The following is a 15,278-nucleotide window of genomic DNA, read 5'->3' as shown; positions in this document are numbered from 1 at the left end:
AGGGAATGCAAACAGATCATCCCCCTACACAGATATTCCATCATTGGTGTCACGTTGTGTTCAGTACCATCTCCAGTACATTTGAGAACACAAATCTCTTTGGAAATGCAGGTTCGGAATAGGTGACCAGACTTTAAAACTCAGGCTCCCGCAGAGGCGAAACTGAATGCAAAATGTGACCAATAGTCAACGTTGCTAAATGCGTATCAAAACATGGGCAGCTCCCACTCATCATTTCCAGCATGCAACTATTCTCAAACCTTGCATACAGTGCTTGTACAAATATGTGTGTCAGCCATGGGTGTCATACACACCTTGGATGTCAAAAGGTCAAATGTTCAAGCCACCCTAACCCCATTCTACGCCAGAAGAAAATGAGTTCAGTTTTGTTGGGGTGTCAGAGGTGAAAGTATGGCCTGTCAGAGGGATATAATATTATGAGGTGCGTGGATAGTTGGAGTCTTTTGCTCAGAGTGGAAATGTCAAATACTACAGGGGCACAGATTTAAAGCAAGAGAAGCAAAGTTTAAAGGAGATGTGGGAGGTAACCTTTTTTAAACACAATAGGTATCTGGAACATGCTGCTGGGGACAGTTGTAGAAGTAGATACAATAGCAACGTTTAAAAGGCATGCCTGGGTGGGCAAGGTGGCTTTTTACCTCTTTGGCTCAGTGCTTAGCACAGCTGCCTCAAGGTAGTGGGGACCTGGGAACGATTCCTACCTCAGGTGATTACCTGTGTGGAGTTTGCATGTCCTCTCTGGTTAACTTCTGGGTGCTCTGGTTTCCTCCCACAGTCTAAAAATCAGTGGACTGGCTTTGGGAAATGCAGAGCTACAGGAATGGGGTTGGTCTGGGTGGGATGCTCTTGGGAGGATCAGTGTGGACTCGATGGGCTGAATAACCTCCTTTCACACCATAGGGATTCTATGATTCTAGACAGACAGATTAACAGCCAGGGAATAGAGGGAAACAGACCAAATCCAGGCAGATGGGATTAGTTTAAAACGGCATCATGGTTGGCACAGACCATGATGGGCTGAAGGTCCTGTTCTATACTTTATGTTCTCCTAAAGTACTTCCTAACCAGTGAAGAGGCCAAATGCTCATCCCATTGACCCAGCCTGGATACATCCTGAAGTAAAAGGACAATGTAATGACCCCCCCTGCCCCAACTCTTTACTTTTCCGTCTCTGTTTATCAATGCAACAGGGAGCAGAATTAACATTCCCCCTTTCTCTTGTGTAGGTTCTACCCAAAGGTGAGGCTGAAATGAAGATCCTTTCCATATCGTGTCTTCACATTTGGTTTTATTAAAGTAGGACAAAGTGCTTTTTTTTGCAACAAAGAAGTTTCCAGGACAAAAGTATAGTGCAAGTGTTAAAGTCAGCATCTTACTGCAGTCAAACTTCAACTCCTTGTTAAACAGGTTAATGCAAACAGTTTTAACCAAGGGTTGACAGTTGATCGCTTCAGTTCAGAGTAAGCATCAGAGAGGAACTGAAAATATCAGTAATAAGCCAAGCGTACCATACTAGACAATAGTTCTGTACAGAGCTGAAAATGTGTTGCTGGAAAAGCACAGCAGGTCAGGCAGCATCCAAGGAGAAGGAGGATCGACGTTTCGGCCATGAGCCCTTCTTCAGGAAACATCGATTCTCCTGTTCCCTGGATGCTGCCTGACCTGCTGCGCTTTTCCAGCAACACATTTTCAGCTCTGATCTCCAGCATCTGCAGACCTCACTTTCTCCTAATAGTTCTGTACACACAGTTAGGCATTTACAAAACCTCAGACATCCCCCACTACTTTGCCTATTTATGACGTATGTAACTACAGGCACTATTTGCTAACAGATTGGCTTCCTCATGCTGCTCTTTTGCTGTGTAAACTGTTTTAAGTTTCCAGCGAACTAGAGGCCACTGGGTTTAGCCACTGAAGATAAAGCTAATCAGTGGAACAGAAGCTGTTTTGCCAACATAAAGCAACAGGCCAGAGAGATAATGTCATCATTTGCCTCCACCCAGAGAAAGGCAGAATCTCACACTTGCAGACCGCAAGTCAATCTACCCTTCAGTCCAAAAGAAAAAAAATTAACCAAGTGAATTCTGCTGAGGCAAGTTCAAATCTGCTATAACTCCACTGAAATGTACTTGCATCAACTGAAGCTGGTGGCAGCAAAAGAAAAATCAATACTGCAATTTCATATCAAAGCTATGGTGATTTTGACGAGTCTCCAGTGAGCTATCCTTTCCAAAAGCTATCGACCAGCTTTCATTCATTCTTCCATTCATTAATTCCTCTTGGGGGCCAGTGAGTGAGAGGCCAGTGCCTGCATTGGCCATAGGGTCTCCATGGTGGATTCTATCCTGACAATATTTAGGAAGTCCAATGCAGAGGAGATGGCTTGGTGGTATTACCATTATGCTTGTAATCTGGAGGTTTCTGAGTTTGAGTCCTGCCCATGGCAGATGATGGAATTAAGAAGCTAATGACGATCATGAAACAGTTGCCGATTGTCAGGGAAAATATCCACTTGTTATTTAGGAAGGAAACTACGGTCCTCATCTGGTCCTTCCTACAGCAATGTGGTTGACTCTGCTGGGTAATAAAAGATGGTCTGGGCAGCATTGCCCACATCCCGTGAATGAATGAGAAACAGAATCACAACACAACTGTTCGTATAGAGAGCATGAGTGTTTCCTCAAATCACATTAACAGACAGAACCATTGCCCAAAAGAGAAAGACAAACAAAATGGCAATTGAAAGCAAAATACTGCACATGCTGGAAATCGGAAATGAAATCAGAGAATGCTGGAGAAACTCAGCAAGTCTGGCAGCATCTGTAGAAAAAGAAACTGAGTTAATGTTTTGAGTGCAGTACGATTCTTTTTTCAAACTGAAATTTTCTTTTTGATCTTCACAGAAGGAGATGGCGTCATGATTTGAACAGACTGTGAACAAAAAACAAGAGGAACATGGTAGTATATGCTCGACCATTAATCACCAGATTGACCCAAGACAAAGAAGGATTTGTAGCAGCAAATTACCAAGAATGGCACCACATAACTGTAGCACAAATTCCACAAGGTACCAGGAGTAGTTACCTGGGAACATTCCATACACTGGCAAGAGACATTACTGCCACCACATCACAGCAGTTCTCTCCCCTTGCCTGCCTCATCGTTTCCATTCTCCATGCACCAGTCCTCCCCTTGAAGAACAGGGAGCTTCCTCATGGTGTGCGAGGACATTATCACGCTTTCAGACGCTGCAAAGCTACAAGAGAAAGTCTCATGTTTAAGAGGTGAAGTAGGAATCCAAACGCCTGAGGAATACAAGAGGGCAGGAGATGGCGCACTGGCAGCAAACCAGTTGCTTTTTAGCCAGTGTGAAGCAACTTAGCACTGAATGCAACACACAAAACAAATTAAATCAGCCAAGCAGCAGAACTGAAACGCAGACAAAGCCAGATGAATAATTACGCTGTCATTCTCAGACTTGCAGAAGATATTCAAGTTTAAGGCAAGAGGCTTTGTCTAATGGACTACTTTACTCAGCATTTTGCTTTTGTTATTAATGTAACATGACTGAGGAGTTGCCCAATGTCTCCTTATCAGAATGTGTTTTCACAATGACTGTTGTGGTATAATGGTTTGTGCAGAAACACTTTGTATCTTTGCTGTCATAGGCCACACAGAAGGAGGCCAATTCACCCATCCTGCATGTGCAACCAAAGTCAATGTTTTCATTGCTGCTCCCCAGAGCTTGATGCTCCACATGAAGGCCCTCTCACCACAAATTCTCTCATCACCCATTTCTCCAAGTGTTCACCAAACCCTTGTGTCTCTCCCACATGCTAAGTCGCCCATTTGTCAATACTTGTACACCTTTCTGCCAAACTATTCCCTTTCAACTCTCCTAACTTCCACTTTGCTGTCTGTCCATCTTGTACATTCACATCTTAATTAGTTCATGTCTTATACTAGACCACTAGAATACAGAGAGAGGCCATTCAGCCCATCAAGTCTACACCAACCCCCCAAAAGAGCATCTTAATAACACGCACCCACTCCATAACCCTGCATGTGTTTCTTTTTTACCATGGCCAATGCACTTAGCCTGTACATCCCTGGGCAATTTAGCATGGCCAATTCACCTAACCTGCACATCTTTGGACTGTGGGAGGAAACCTGAGCACCCAGAGAAAACCCACACAGACAGAGGGAGAATGTAAAATCTTCACATAGTCAGTCACCCAAGGATAGAATTGAACCCAGGTCCCTGATGCTGTGAGGCAGCAGTGCTAACCACTGAGCCACTGTGCAACATTAGTGTAGATCCTTCCTCATCCTGGTCACTCTGGTGCTACATAGCTCTGGCTCAGCTGTTAGCAGTCTTACTTGAGTCACAGGGGATAAGAGGTTCACCTGCAGAAATATTATCAAATCTATGGTCAGGCTTGCCAACACAATACTGAGGAAGAACTGCTTGTCAAATGCAATTTTAAGACAATAGCCAAACTAATGTTCAATGGTTTGAATTGAATTAGCTTTATTGTCTCATGTACTCACATGAGTAAAGTTTACAAGTTGCCACTTATGGCGCCATGTTAGGTATCAAGGTAGCTAGGTACAGATTCTTAAGTCCAAATTCTTAGGAAAAAAAAGTCAGAAAAATAAAGAAATAAGAAGTCCAGCAATTAATTTGAAAAAAAAAGGGAAATAAGAGTTCAAAATATCAGTCCTTCAGACCCAAACCACGCTGGGCCTCACCTTGAGGCTGGGAGTCAAATCCATGCTGAGGCTGGGAGTCCACACTGGCTTTCACCTTAGACATTACCACCTGAGGACAGAAGGTCAAAAGAGAAAGAAAAAAAACGAAAAGAAAGAGAGGAGAAAACAAAAGAAATGGATGGAGCTAACGAGTTCAGGTTCAGGAGTCCTACTCTGCCGCCATCTTAGAATGATGGAAAAGGCACCATGTTGCCCTTCTGAAGAAAAGCAGGATTGTTCAGGACAATATTAATTCCTCAACATTAATAAAACAGGTTGGCTGATCATTGCTGTACCTGACACCTTGCTATATGTAGATGGAAATGTGTTGCTGGAAAAGCGCAGCAGGTCAGGCAGCATCTAGGGAACAGGAGAATCGACGTTTCGGGCATTAGCCCTTCACGCCAGTCTGATTTCGGTGGCCGATGGAAGATTCTGGAACAGTTGAGGAATCCGGAGTGTGGGGGTAAGTACATGAAAGTTTTTGGTACTTACTGTCTTTGATTTCCGATATGGCCAGGAAGAACTGTTTGTTTAGTTTATGGATCCTTCTGTGGATGAAGAACAGTAGAGGTCCTTTGCAGGTCTGTGAGAGTGTTGTCCATGTAGATGGGTTGGCACATCTTTTCTTATTCATTTGTGGGATGTGGGCATCACTGGTTGGGCCAGAATTTATTGCCTGTCCCTCGTTACCCTTGAGAAGGTGGGGGTGAGCTGCATTCTTGAACCGCTGCAGTCCACCTGCTGTGGGTTGACCCACAATGCCCATAAGGGAGGGAATTCCAGGATTTTGACGCAGCAACAGTGAAGGAATGGCAATATATTTTCAAGTCAGGTTTTACTTGATAGCACTGTCGGTGACAGCTTCCGTCACTTTACTGATGATCGAGAGTAGACTGACTGGGTGGTAACTGGCCAGGTTGAATTTGTCCTGCTTTCTATGTACAGGACATACTTGGGCAATTTTCCACATTGTTAAGTAGATACCAGTGTGGGAACTGTACTGGAACAGCTTGGCTCAGGGAGCAACAAGTTCTGGAGCACAATTCTTCAGTACTATTGTTGGAATGTTGTCAGGGTCCGTAGCCTTTGCAGCATCCAGTGCCTCCAACCATTTCTTGATATCATGAGGAGTGAATCAGATTGGCTGAAGACTGCTATCTATAATGCTGGGGACCACCGGAGGAAGCCGATATAGCTGACATTCCCTCCATTATAACAGTGACAAGACCAGAAAATATTTGTTGTAAAGTGCTTTGAAATGTCATTGCAGAAAAGCAATATATTACTTAAAATGAAGGTGGATTGCAGAGTACAGAGAGATGTGGGTGTCTTTGTACATGAACCTTCAGAACAGACCCTTTTGAAGAAGGATCACTGGACCTGAAATGAGAACTCAATTTTCTCTCCACAGATGTTGCCAGACCCATTGAGCTTTCACAGCAGTTTCTGACTTTGTTCTGGTGATAATGGGTTTGATGTATCAGGCAAGGTTGAAGGATTGGGCCTCTAATCATTTGGAGTAAGATGCAATCATTTTGAAACATGAAATATTCTGAGGGGATCTATTAGAGCAGGTGAGAAGAAGATGATTTCTTTCATAAAACAGTCCAGAACTAAGAGTTATCATTAAAAAAATGAGGGGTCCTTCACTTCAGACTGAGATTAGGAAGACATTTTTTTCCCCTCTCTCGGAAAGTGGATATTCTTCGCGATTCTCTTCTCCGGTGATCAGAGACGGTGAGGTCATTGAAAATATTGAAATGATAGAATCCCTACAGTGCAGGAACACACCATTTGGAACACACCAACCTTCTAAACAACACCCCACCCTCATAACCCTGCATTTCCCATGGCCAATCCACCTTAACCTGCACACCTTTGGACTGTAAGAGCACGCACGGGAAACCCACACAGACACAAGGGAGAATGTACAAACCCAAAAGAGTCAACCAATAATGGGATTGAACCCAGGTCCCTGGCAGAGCGAGGCAACAGTGATAACCCCATAGCCACTGTGTCACCCTTAGCCCTAAGCTTCCCTAGAGTCTGCATGGATTTCCTCTGGATGCTCCGGCTTTCTCCCACAGTGCAAAGATGTGCAGGTTGGGTGGATTGGCCGTGCTGATTTGCTCATAGCATCCAGGGATGCTACCCTTAAAACTGAGCCACCCTTTGAGCAGATGAGTGGAGGATGAGCAAGCCAAATCTTTGATTGGCAAGAAGGTGAAGGAAAGGCAACAAATCAAATCAGCAATGACTGCACTGAAACAGCAGGACAGGATAGAGAGACTGAATGGTCTACTCCTGCTACTTTGTGATGTTCTGATGTGTAAGACACTACATAAATGAAAATCTAAAATAAGGAAAAACCTCAGGAAGTCATTTGTGGAGAGAAACAAACATTTCAGGGTAATGGCCTTCCATTGGGACAGGTGAAAAGGTGACTGATCTGAGACACTAACTCCATATACATGCAATGTTTTCTTCCAATCATTTTCATGATGATATTATGTGCATAATTAAGGGAGTGAAAGGGAAAAAAATGCTATTAAGAGTTATAAAAAAATCAGAGAACCATTTTAATAAAACAACTCAGCAGAGGTGTCAAATTTTAATTATGCACATTTTAAAAATTAGAATAATGCTTGCAACATGAAATAGAAGAGGGGTATATCATCCCATATAAGATTAAAATGTAACCAGTTATTCAAATCATATTGCATAACAAGTTCAGTGATTTACTGGATATTGTAAATAAATTGTCAACAGACTGATACAGCGATTATATAAATAGCTCTCACAAAGTGATATTTTGTGATGTAAATTTAATTGTGCCATTGTAATTACATGGCTCAAGTCTCAATCTCATGCACAGGTCACATTCATTTTAATTCTATTCTTTTTTGATGAAAATTAGATTTCACAAATGTCACATGAATTGTATTCATGCTTTATGATTATTAACGTTCATCTTTTGCTGGACACATCACAGAACCAACCATCGCTAGGACAACTCTGAAACTCCCTTGCGGATTCACTCACTTTCCAGTTCCTTCCAAAACTCAAGCAGGAAGTGAGTAGCGTCCCCCAGATAGGAAACAACTGGAATTTTAAAAAGTTTCCATGGCATGTGAGATTCGCTGGGTGGGCCAGTATTGATTGCTCACACTTAATGCCCCTTGAATTGTGGTGGTGAGCTGTCTTCTTGAACTGCCACAGTCCATGTGGTGTGGGGACACCCACAATTCAGTTGGGGGGTGGGGGGGGGGGAGATTTTTATGATATAATGCTGAAGGAACAAGATGCTGTTAGATTTGAAGGTGATCTTGTTGGTATTGGTGTAACCCATACATTTACTGTCCTTGCCGTTCTTAGATGGTAGAGGTTGGGAGATTTGCAAGGTCCAGTTGAAGGGGCCTTGGAGCATTGCTACAGCTCATCTTAGAAGATGGCACACACTGCAGCCAATGGTGGAGGGAGCAAAGGTTGAAGGTGATGGATGGGATACCAATCAAGCAGACTGCTTTGACCTGGATAGAGTTGAGGTTCCTGAGTGTTGTAGAAGCTGCACGAATGCAAGTAAGTGGGTGGTGTTCCATCACACTCCTGACTTATATCCTGTGGATGTGAAGGGAGTTACTTACTGCAAATTCCCAGTCCCTGGCCTGCCCTTAGATTCAGAGTATTTATATGGCAGCTCCCAGTCATTTTATGGTCAATGATAACCCCCAGGATGCTATCCTACACAAGGCACCATTGGAGTCCTGATGGTTAGTATAGGAGACAGTTTATAAATGCACTAACCCCCCCAGGATGCTAGTGGGGAATTTCTTGACTGCTTTATATTCTAATCCAAAGATGAAGATAAAAGTAACATGGAAATATATGAACAAAGTCAAGATGGCTTGAGGCACTGTCAAACAAAATTCAACGTGAAGCTACATAAAGCAGCTTCAAATATGGTGAAGGAAATAGGTTTGAAGGAGATACATAAAGGAAGGGTTTGAGATAGCAAAACTTTAAGCCAAAGCTTTAAGATTAGGCAGCAAAAGGCACAATGTGATGAAAAGTGGGAACTCTGAGAACGCCAGAGTTGGAGGAGCACTGAGATTGGGGAGAATTGTGAGGAGGGAGGAGAGAAAGGGAGAGGACAAGGGTTGTCGAGGGATTTGATATTGAGGTTGATTTAAAAGTAAGGCCTCGAGGGACCGCGAACCACAGCAGGCTCTCTGGAAATGAACGCAGGCTTCAATTCACCTAGATCAAATCCATCAGCTCCACATTGGAAATTATAATACCTGGTGTATGGAGCAACCAGGCCAGGGATGCTGAAAATCAACTGCTGAAGGTCCCACAAAGACCACCCCAAAAAGTTGTGAATGTTTTTATTATTTTGTGGAATTGGAGCGAACAAAGTCTCCACTGCCGCCCACAAGAAGCTTGCCTCCACATCCTCTGGATGGAGTCTGATAGGGTGCAAGGCCAGGGACACTTCAATCCTCAAGTCTCTCCATGCTGGCCTGCCATTGGTCACCCCCAGTTTGGATCACTAAGGAATGTATATAACAATGAAACAAACTTTGATGCTCATAATATTACAACTGTTGGCACATTGCAAAATGCTCTGTGCAGGCATTTTCAACACTCTGAAGACATATGTCAGCTTTACCAGTAATACTTGTGATGATAGCTGGAGGTGGGTTTGGGCTGTAGGTTACATAAAAAGTAAATTCTCATACGTACAGAGGACTCTTTCCCAACTAGAATTGGATTTCAGAAAGGCCAGCTTGGAACCTTCACCTGGTGGGGTTACCACTCGATAATATGACATGCATCTAGGTCCTTGTTAGAGAAATAGGTGAAACTGCCACCTATTCTCCCATTAAAACAACAATTCCAACACAATTTTATATAGTGCATGTGAGATAGCAAAATATCCCAAGGAACTTCAAAGGCACAGGGTCATTTTACAGCATGTAGTTCTGCTCTTTAACACAGTTGTGTCATCCCCTGATATATGCTGCACATCCAGTGAGGGGCCAAATTACCCTTGACACCGTCCATGAATGTTCAAAGCCAGGGCAACCCTCTGTAATAGAAGCTGCAATCCACAGGGAGGTCTGCAACCTTCGCTGAGGACCAACCAGGCAGCTTGACTCATTTTTATCAACCTGGATAAGGAGCTCATCAATACTGGGTTCCTTTCTGCTCAGTTCCAGAGTACTCTCACCAAACCCTTAACAGGAAAACTGCCACAAGCTGGAAATTGCCACCACCCAAGTTGAATAGATCAACTTCCAGCCCACTCTCAGGGAAACTCAAATTCTCTTGACCTCTAAAGATTTATCACCGCGAGATGTGATCCTCCAGGGAATGGGTCTACTCTCCTGGAACAGAAGGAGGCCATTCAGTGTCTTGGCGCCATTCTATAAGATCATTTATACCCTACCATGCAGCTGCAGAAGGTACATAATTCTTATCAGCTTGCTATGGAGATTTTGAAACACGGTTAAGTTCAGCAACAAGTCAAAAGCAATCCTTACCAAGGCACACTGCCTGCCTTGCACTGTGTTACATTTACTTCATCAAATGCAGGCTTAAGGCTATTTGCAGCCTAGCTACAAGGTTCACTCATCCAACAAGTGCATGGGAACAAATGGCAACTGTCACTGGCACAAAACTGGACTTCACATCGCCTGATGTGTAGGTGGAAGAACATTAAACAAAAACTGACAACACTGCAAGTATAATTCTTGAAACTCGTGCATACATTCTCACCATTTCTTGCTTCTTCCTGACGTTAAACATTTCCTTTTAAAACTGGGAGGTTACAGTACAAAGTACAGATTTCTTGAAATGAAAAGCCCCCAGATGCTCAATCATTTATTACGCTCTCTAGCTTTCAGTCATAGAACCAAAACTAAAACGTTTTAAAAATAAAGTGACACAAAAAATTTTAAAAAGTGAAAATATTAGATAAAATTACATGCAATGTACAGGACAAAAATGGGTCATTATCCAACTTGTATTTACTCGTGACCATCTCATAGATGGACAGAGACAGATGGGCTGTTTTCTACGTTTTACTACCAATAACAGAATAGTACAAAATTATCTTTCCACACGCATGAAAATGCAACTAATTACAGTACTGCTGCTGTTGATAAGTAACTGCACTTGGTAGAGCAGTGTGCACTTTACACAATGTTCAGTAGTCACTTTCCCAAGGGTCACATTGTAACGAGGCATGTCATGTATTTTCAAACAACCCACTTCAAGAATTGAGCATTTTCAACTCCAAAGGCACTGGAGAGTTCTGAAGATTTTTACGTCTCAAATTCATGTTTTTAATTTGAACCACAGAGGAACTTTAAGGACTTGTTCTAGCGCTCTCAAAGAAAGTGGTGACTAAATAATGAACAAAGGAAATCACTCACCTCTTCCACAGTGAGAGGCATGCAGATCCTGTACTCTTTCATCAACATAATGATGCTTCAGCTTGGATGAAGTACTAACGTATTGAAGGCACTTGGAGAGGATCACTTCTGAAACCACGGATGGTTAACTGAGGTCATACATTAGTCCTCTCACCAGCTGAAGGTACAAAAACAGTCCTGTCCACACCACGATCTGTTGGCCTGAAGTACTGCAGCAAAACACCACAATCACCAAATCTCGTGTGGCAAGGTCCGCAAAGCCAGGATTCAAAGATTTACTTTATTAATCTGGGTGGGGGAAAAAAGGGAAAATGCAAACTTAATTTAAAATAGGCAAATGCTGAAATTTAAAAAAAATACAATTCCATTGTGTGTTAAAGATATTTAGTGAAAATTTAATATAGTAACACTTAAATATGCCTTGTTGACAGAAAGGGTTAGATGGTGTGATTAAGACCAGCTCTCAGACTGGTACAATAGTGTCATTCATTACCACTGAACTCACTGACATTCTGTCTCACTTCACAAGACTAGCTACAGTGAAAATTAGCTCAAATTGTCTCAAGTAAGCTAAATTCAAGAAAGCCAGTTGGTGAAGGATAGTACTGGAGCTAATCTTTACAGAGGGCAACATTAATTTATGGTGTGGAGCATTACAAGCATACACCTCCAAACTCAACCAACTTCCATGCCTGTCTCTCTCTTGCTCAAATAAAACCTCAATTAGTTTCCTCAACCTGCATGTAATTATACACAATTACTATATTACTAAATGGATTGCAGAATTGCAATACTTAGGCAAATGTGACATATTAGTCATCAATAGCTCAAAAGAGAAAAAAAATCAATATTGATTTAAAAGCACATCTACAGTGACACTCCATTGAAAACTCAGCCTGTTCCTTGAGCACTCAGTATAGTCATTCCAGCTCAATGTTGTGTTCCCTGTGCACTAGAGCTATTTTGAAATGTCCAGGATATTTATTAAGGAAAAGCAGTAACAATGTTTACTAAATAACCTTTTGCAATAAATAATGTGCACCAGCATTTTATTGCTCTTGTCTGTAAACGTAGTTCACATTCATGGTCAGGTCCTCTGCAAAGGTTGAATAATTTGGAAATCACCCTGCTTTTGTGTAATTCTTGCACAATGCTGAGGATTTAAGTAGCTCCATACTTTCAGTATGCCGGTGTTCACAGTTATAAAGTGTGCTGCAAGGAGGTTATTAGTTAAGCACTGGATTTTGTACATGTTTGGGCTACTTGATGTGGATTTTCATAAAATGTGTTGAAACAGGCCATTTGGCCCAACTGATGGATGTATGCTGGTACTTATACTCCACACAACACCTTCAACAACAGTGTAGCCTCCTATCCCTTGCTCCCTCATTTGCATTTTCCTGTCACCTTATTCATTTCAAAAATCCCCATGTTGTATACAACATAAAACTTGATGAAAATATACTTAAAAGCCAATTGAGCAAGCTAATAACAAGCTGCTGAACACATTCCGATTAAACCTAACTGTCCTTAAGTTTTTCTTTATGACCAACTATACCCAAGTTTGTTTTCCCGATTAAAAATTCCTGTAGTTCTATGACTTGCAACAAAAAATAAATCCAATCAGCGAAGAATACAAAAGACAAGGCTGTCTATTTTCTCCAAAAGAACTGCTTTCTTTTCTAAACTGTTAATATTTACAGGAATCTGCAGCTTTGAGATGCACTAACCACGCAATTCCTTTTAAATAAAAAGGCAGTCTACCACTTTTCACTGAGAAGGGAATTTCACCTCCTGCTCTAGTGACCAACGCATATTCACCGTGCAGTGGATTCTGTCAACATTCAACCCAAGTAGCTTCCTTCCTGAACGGTCAACTTGCCAAAATACATTCCAAGCTGCAAACAAAATAACCTAACACTGTAGAGTTTTCGAAATGACTAAAACTCACCAAATTTATATAATCGATCATGTTTCACAACGTGCAGAGTTAACCCTTTGAAAAACAATTTCAATCTGATATCGCAGCAGCCCCATGCCAGAACACTGTGTAGAGTTAATACATATTTTTGTCTTGTACTTTAATTTAATCATCCCAGCTAGCGCACTGGGCTGTTGTGCATTAAACTCAGATAAACAACACTTTGCATCCCAAATTAGGGGCAGCTAGGTTATCTGTGCACACGTTACTCATAAAAAAAACCCGTCAGTTATGAAAACCCACACGAGCTGTAATCATGGTTTGTATCCTGACTCAAAAACACTATACTTTTGACGACAAACACACACACACACAAAGCAAGCAATCTAAATACCGCACATGTTTCAAAGAAAGCAAGACTCACCCTCTTCCACTTAATTCACCAGAGAGAGTCTCCCATTCGGATGAATCCTCCGCATTGGGAAAAAGTTCAAACGTTGTTCTGTCGCTGGGTTTTCCCTTCGATCTTGCCGCCAGCTCGTGAAAGGGGAGTTTCCCAACACTCAGTCCCGAGCCCAGCAGATTTGGGAAGACAATAAATAAATTGATAAATAAGGATGCCTTCAGTTGCTTCTTAAAGATGCATGTTCTGGTTTGCAGAAAACAGCACAAACTTTCCTGATTCTGCTGTCTAGCAGGGGCGATCAGTTTGCATTCCTTTTTTCCCTGAATTCTGAGCCGTTTGTAGGTTTCAGCGAAGCAGAGACTGACCAGCTTCCCCCCCCCCCCCCCCCCCAGTTCAGGTCTACGCGCTGCTCCCGTATCTTTAACTCTTCCTCTGCCTTTTTTCTATCTCTCTCTTCCCGACTAGTTCGTCGACGGTGTTTCTTCACACTCGGTGTTGGTCGTGAAACGTCAGGGAACAGCCTGCTCAAAATAAAAGGAAAGAGAGACGGGGTGGAAAAAGAAACTAAAGAAAGAGTATTGCACTGGAAACGCTTCTTTCACATTGCAGGCGGCGCACCGCCTCCTGCAGGATAATCTCAGCAACTGCTGACACACACAGCAGGATGCTTGGGACAATCTACATCAGTCTGACCCCCTGTGAGTGATCAGTTATTACCGTGTCCTCAACGTACTTGAGGGTTCCATTCCACAGTCTGCACTACAAGTTGCAAAATCGACCCAAAACGTGAAAAATCTACTGCCTTCACTGGGAGCTTTGTACATCTGAAATATATCAGGGAGGTTAATGGGCGACGCCTCACTCACTGCGTTGGCATTTTTACAATCAAGTTGTTTTCAAGGACCACTGTTGGTTTTCAAAGCAACTTAGACTTATGACCAAGTTCTGAGCGGGTGTCACTATCTCGATATGTCAATGTGGACGGTGGGCTGGGAAGCTGGGGAGGCTGTTTTCATCGGGTGGGGCTCGTGATGGTGTTCCTGTAACATTTCTGCACGGACCTCAGAAAGGCACAATACCTTCAAGACAGCTCGATGAAACCATGAGATGTGATGCTCCAGTGTAAAAGATTAGACTCTCTGTAGATTCAATTGACAATCAGCCTGACACTCAGTAAGTCTTCCAGGCAGCTGCGCTTGTAATATTACATAACAAATCACATTATTGTACAGAGTTGGGCATAAACTTCCAGATGCCTAACTCAATGTGAACCCAACACTGTCGGGCCTGATATGGGTTCCTCCTTGAAAGATTAGATTACTTACAGTGTGGGTGGCCTTAGTAATAATGATAGTGGACAAGGAATGAGTTCAAATCACAGATGGTGAAATTTGAATGAAAACAGAACATCTGGAATGATGTAATGATTCTCATTAAAACAAAACTGATTCACTCTTTAGGGAAGGAAATCTGCCATCATGTGACTCCAAACCTACGTCTCATAAGGGCTTTTTCCCGAAACGTCAATTTTCCTGCTCCTCTGATGCTGCCTGACCTGCTGTGCTTTTCCAGCACCACACTAATCTAAACTCTGGTTTCCAGCATCTGCAGTCCTCACTTTTGCCTAACGTTTCTTAACTGCCCTCTGAAATGATGAAGGGCTTTTGCCCGAAATGTCAATTTCCCTGCTCCTCAGATGCTGTCTGACCTGTTGTGCTTTTCCAGCACCACACTCTCG

At 42.5% G+C, this 15,278-nt stretch overlaps 1 protein-coding gene across 1 annotated transcript in view; it reads right to left on the bottom strand.

Annotated features, from left to right (window-relative positions):
* Positions 1–14,289, bottom strand: part of LOC122560829 (cytoplasmic phosphatidylinositol transfer protein 1-like) — a 206,365-nt gene extending 192,076 nt beyond the window's left edge. The window contains exons 1-2 of the mRNA XM_043711972.2: positions 13,559–14,289; positions 11,214–11,501 (exon numbers count right to left, since the gene is read on the bottom strand). Coding sequence (XP_043567907.1) covers positions 11,214–11,261 — 48 coding nt within the window. The 5' untranslated portion in view covers positions 11,262–11,501; positions 13,559–14,289. The remainder of the gene's footprint in view (positions 1–11,213; positions 11,502–13,558) is intronic.
* Between the last annotated feature and the right edge of the window lie 989 nt (positions 14,290–15,278).

The sequence above is a fragment of the Chiloscyllium plagiosum genome, unplaced genomic scaffold (assembly GCF_037043375.1).
Source record: "Chiloscyllium plagiosum isolate Xiang-an unplaced genomic scaffold, Cpla_swu_hap1 HiC_scaffold_20, whole genome shotgun sequence".
Lineage (NCBI taxonomy): Eukaryota > Metazoa > Chordata > Chondrichthyes > Orectolobiformes > Hemiscylliidae > Chiloscyllium > Chiloscyllium plagiosum.
The sequence above is the reverse complement of the archived record's forward strand: the minus strand, read 5'-3'. Positions and strand labels throughout refer to the sequence as shown.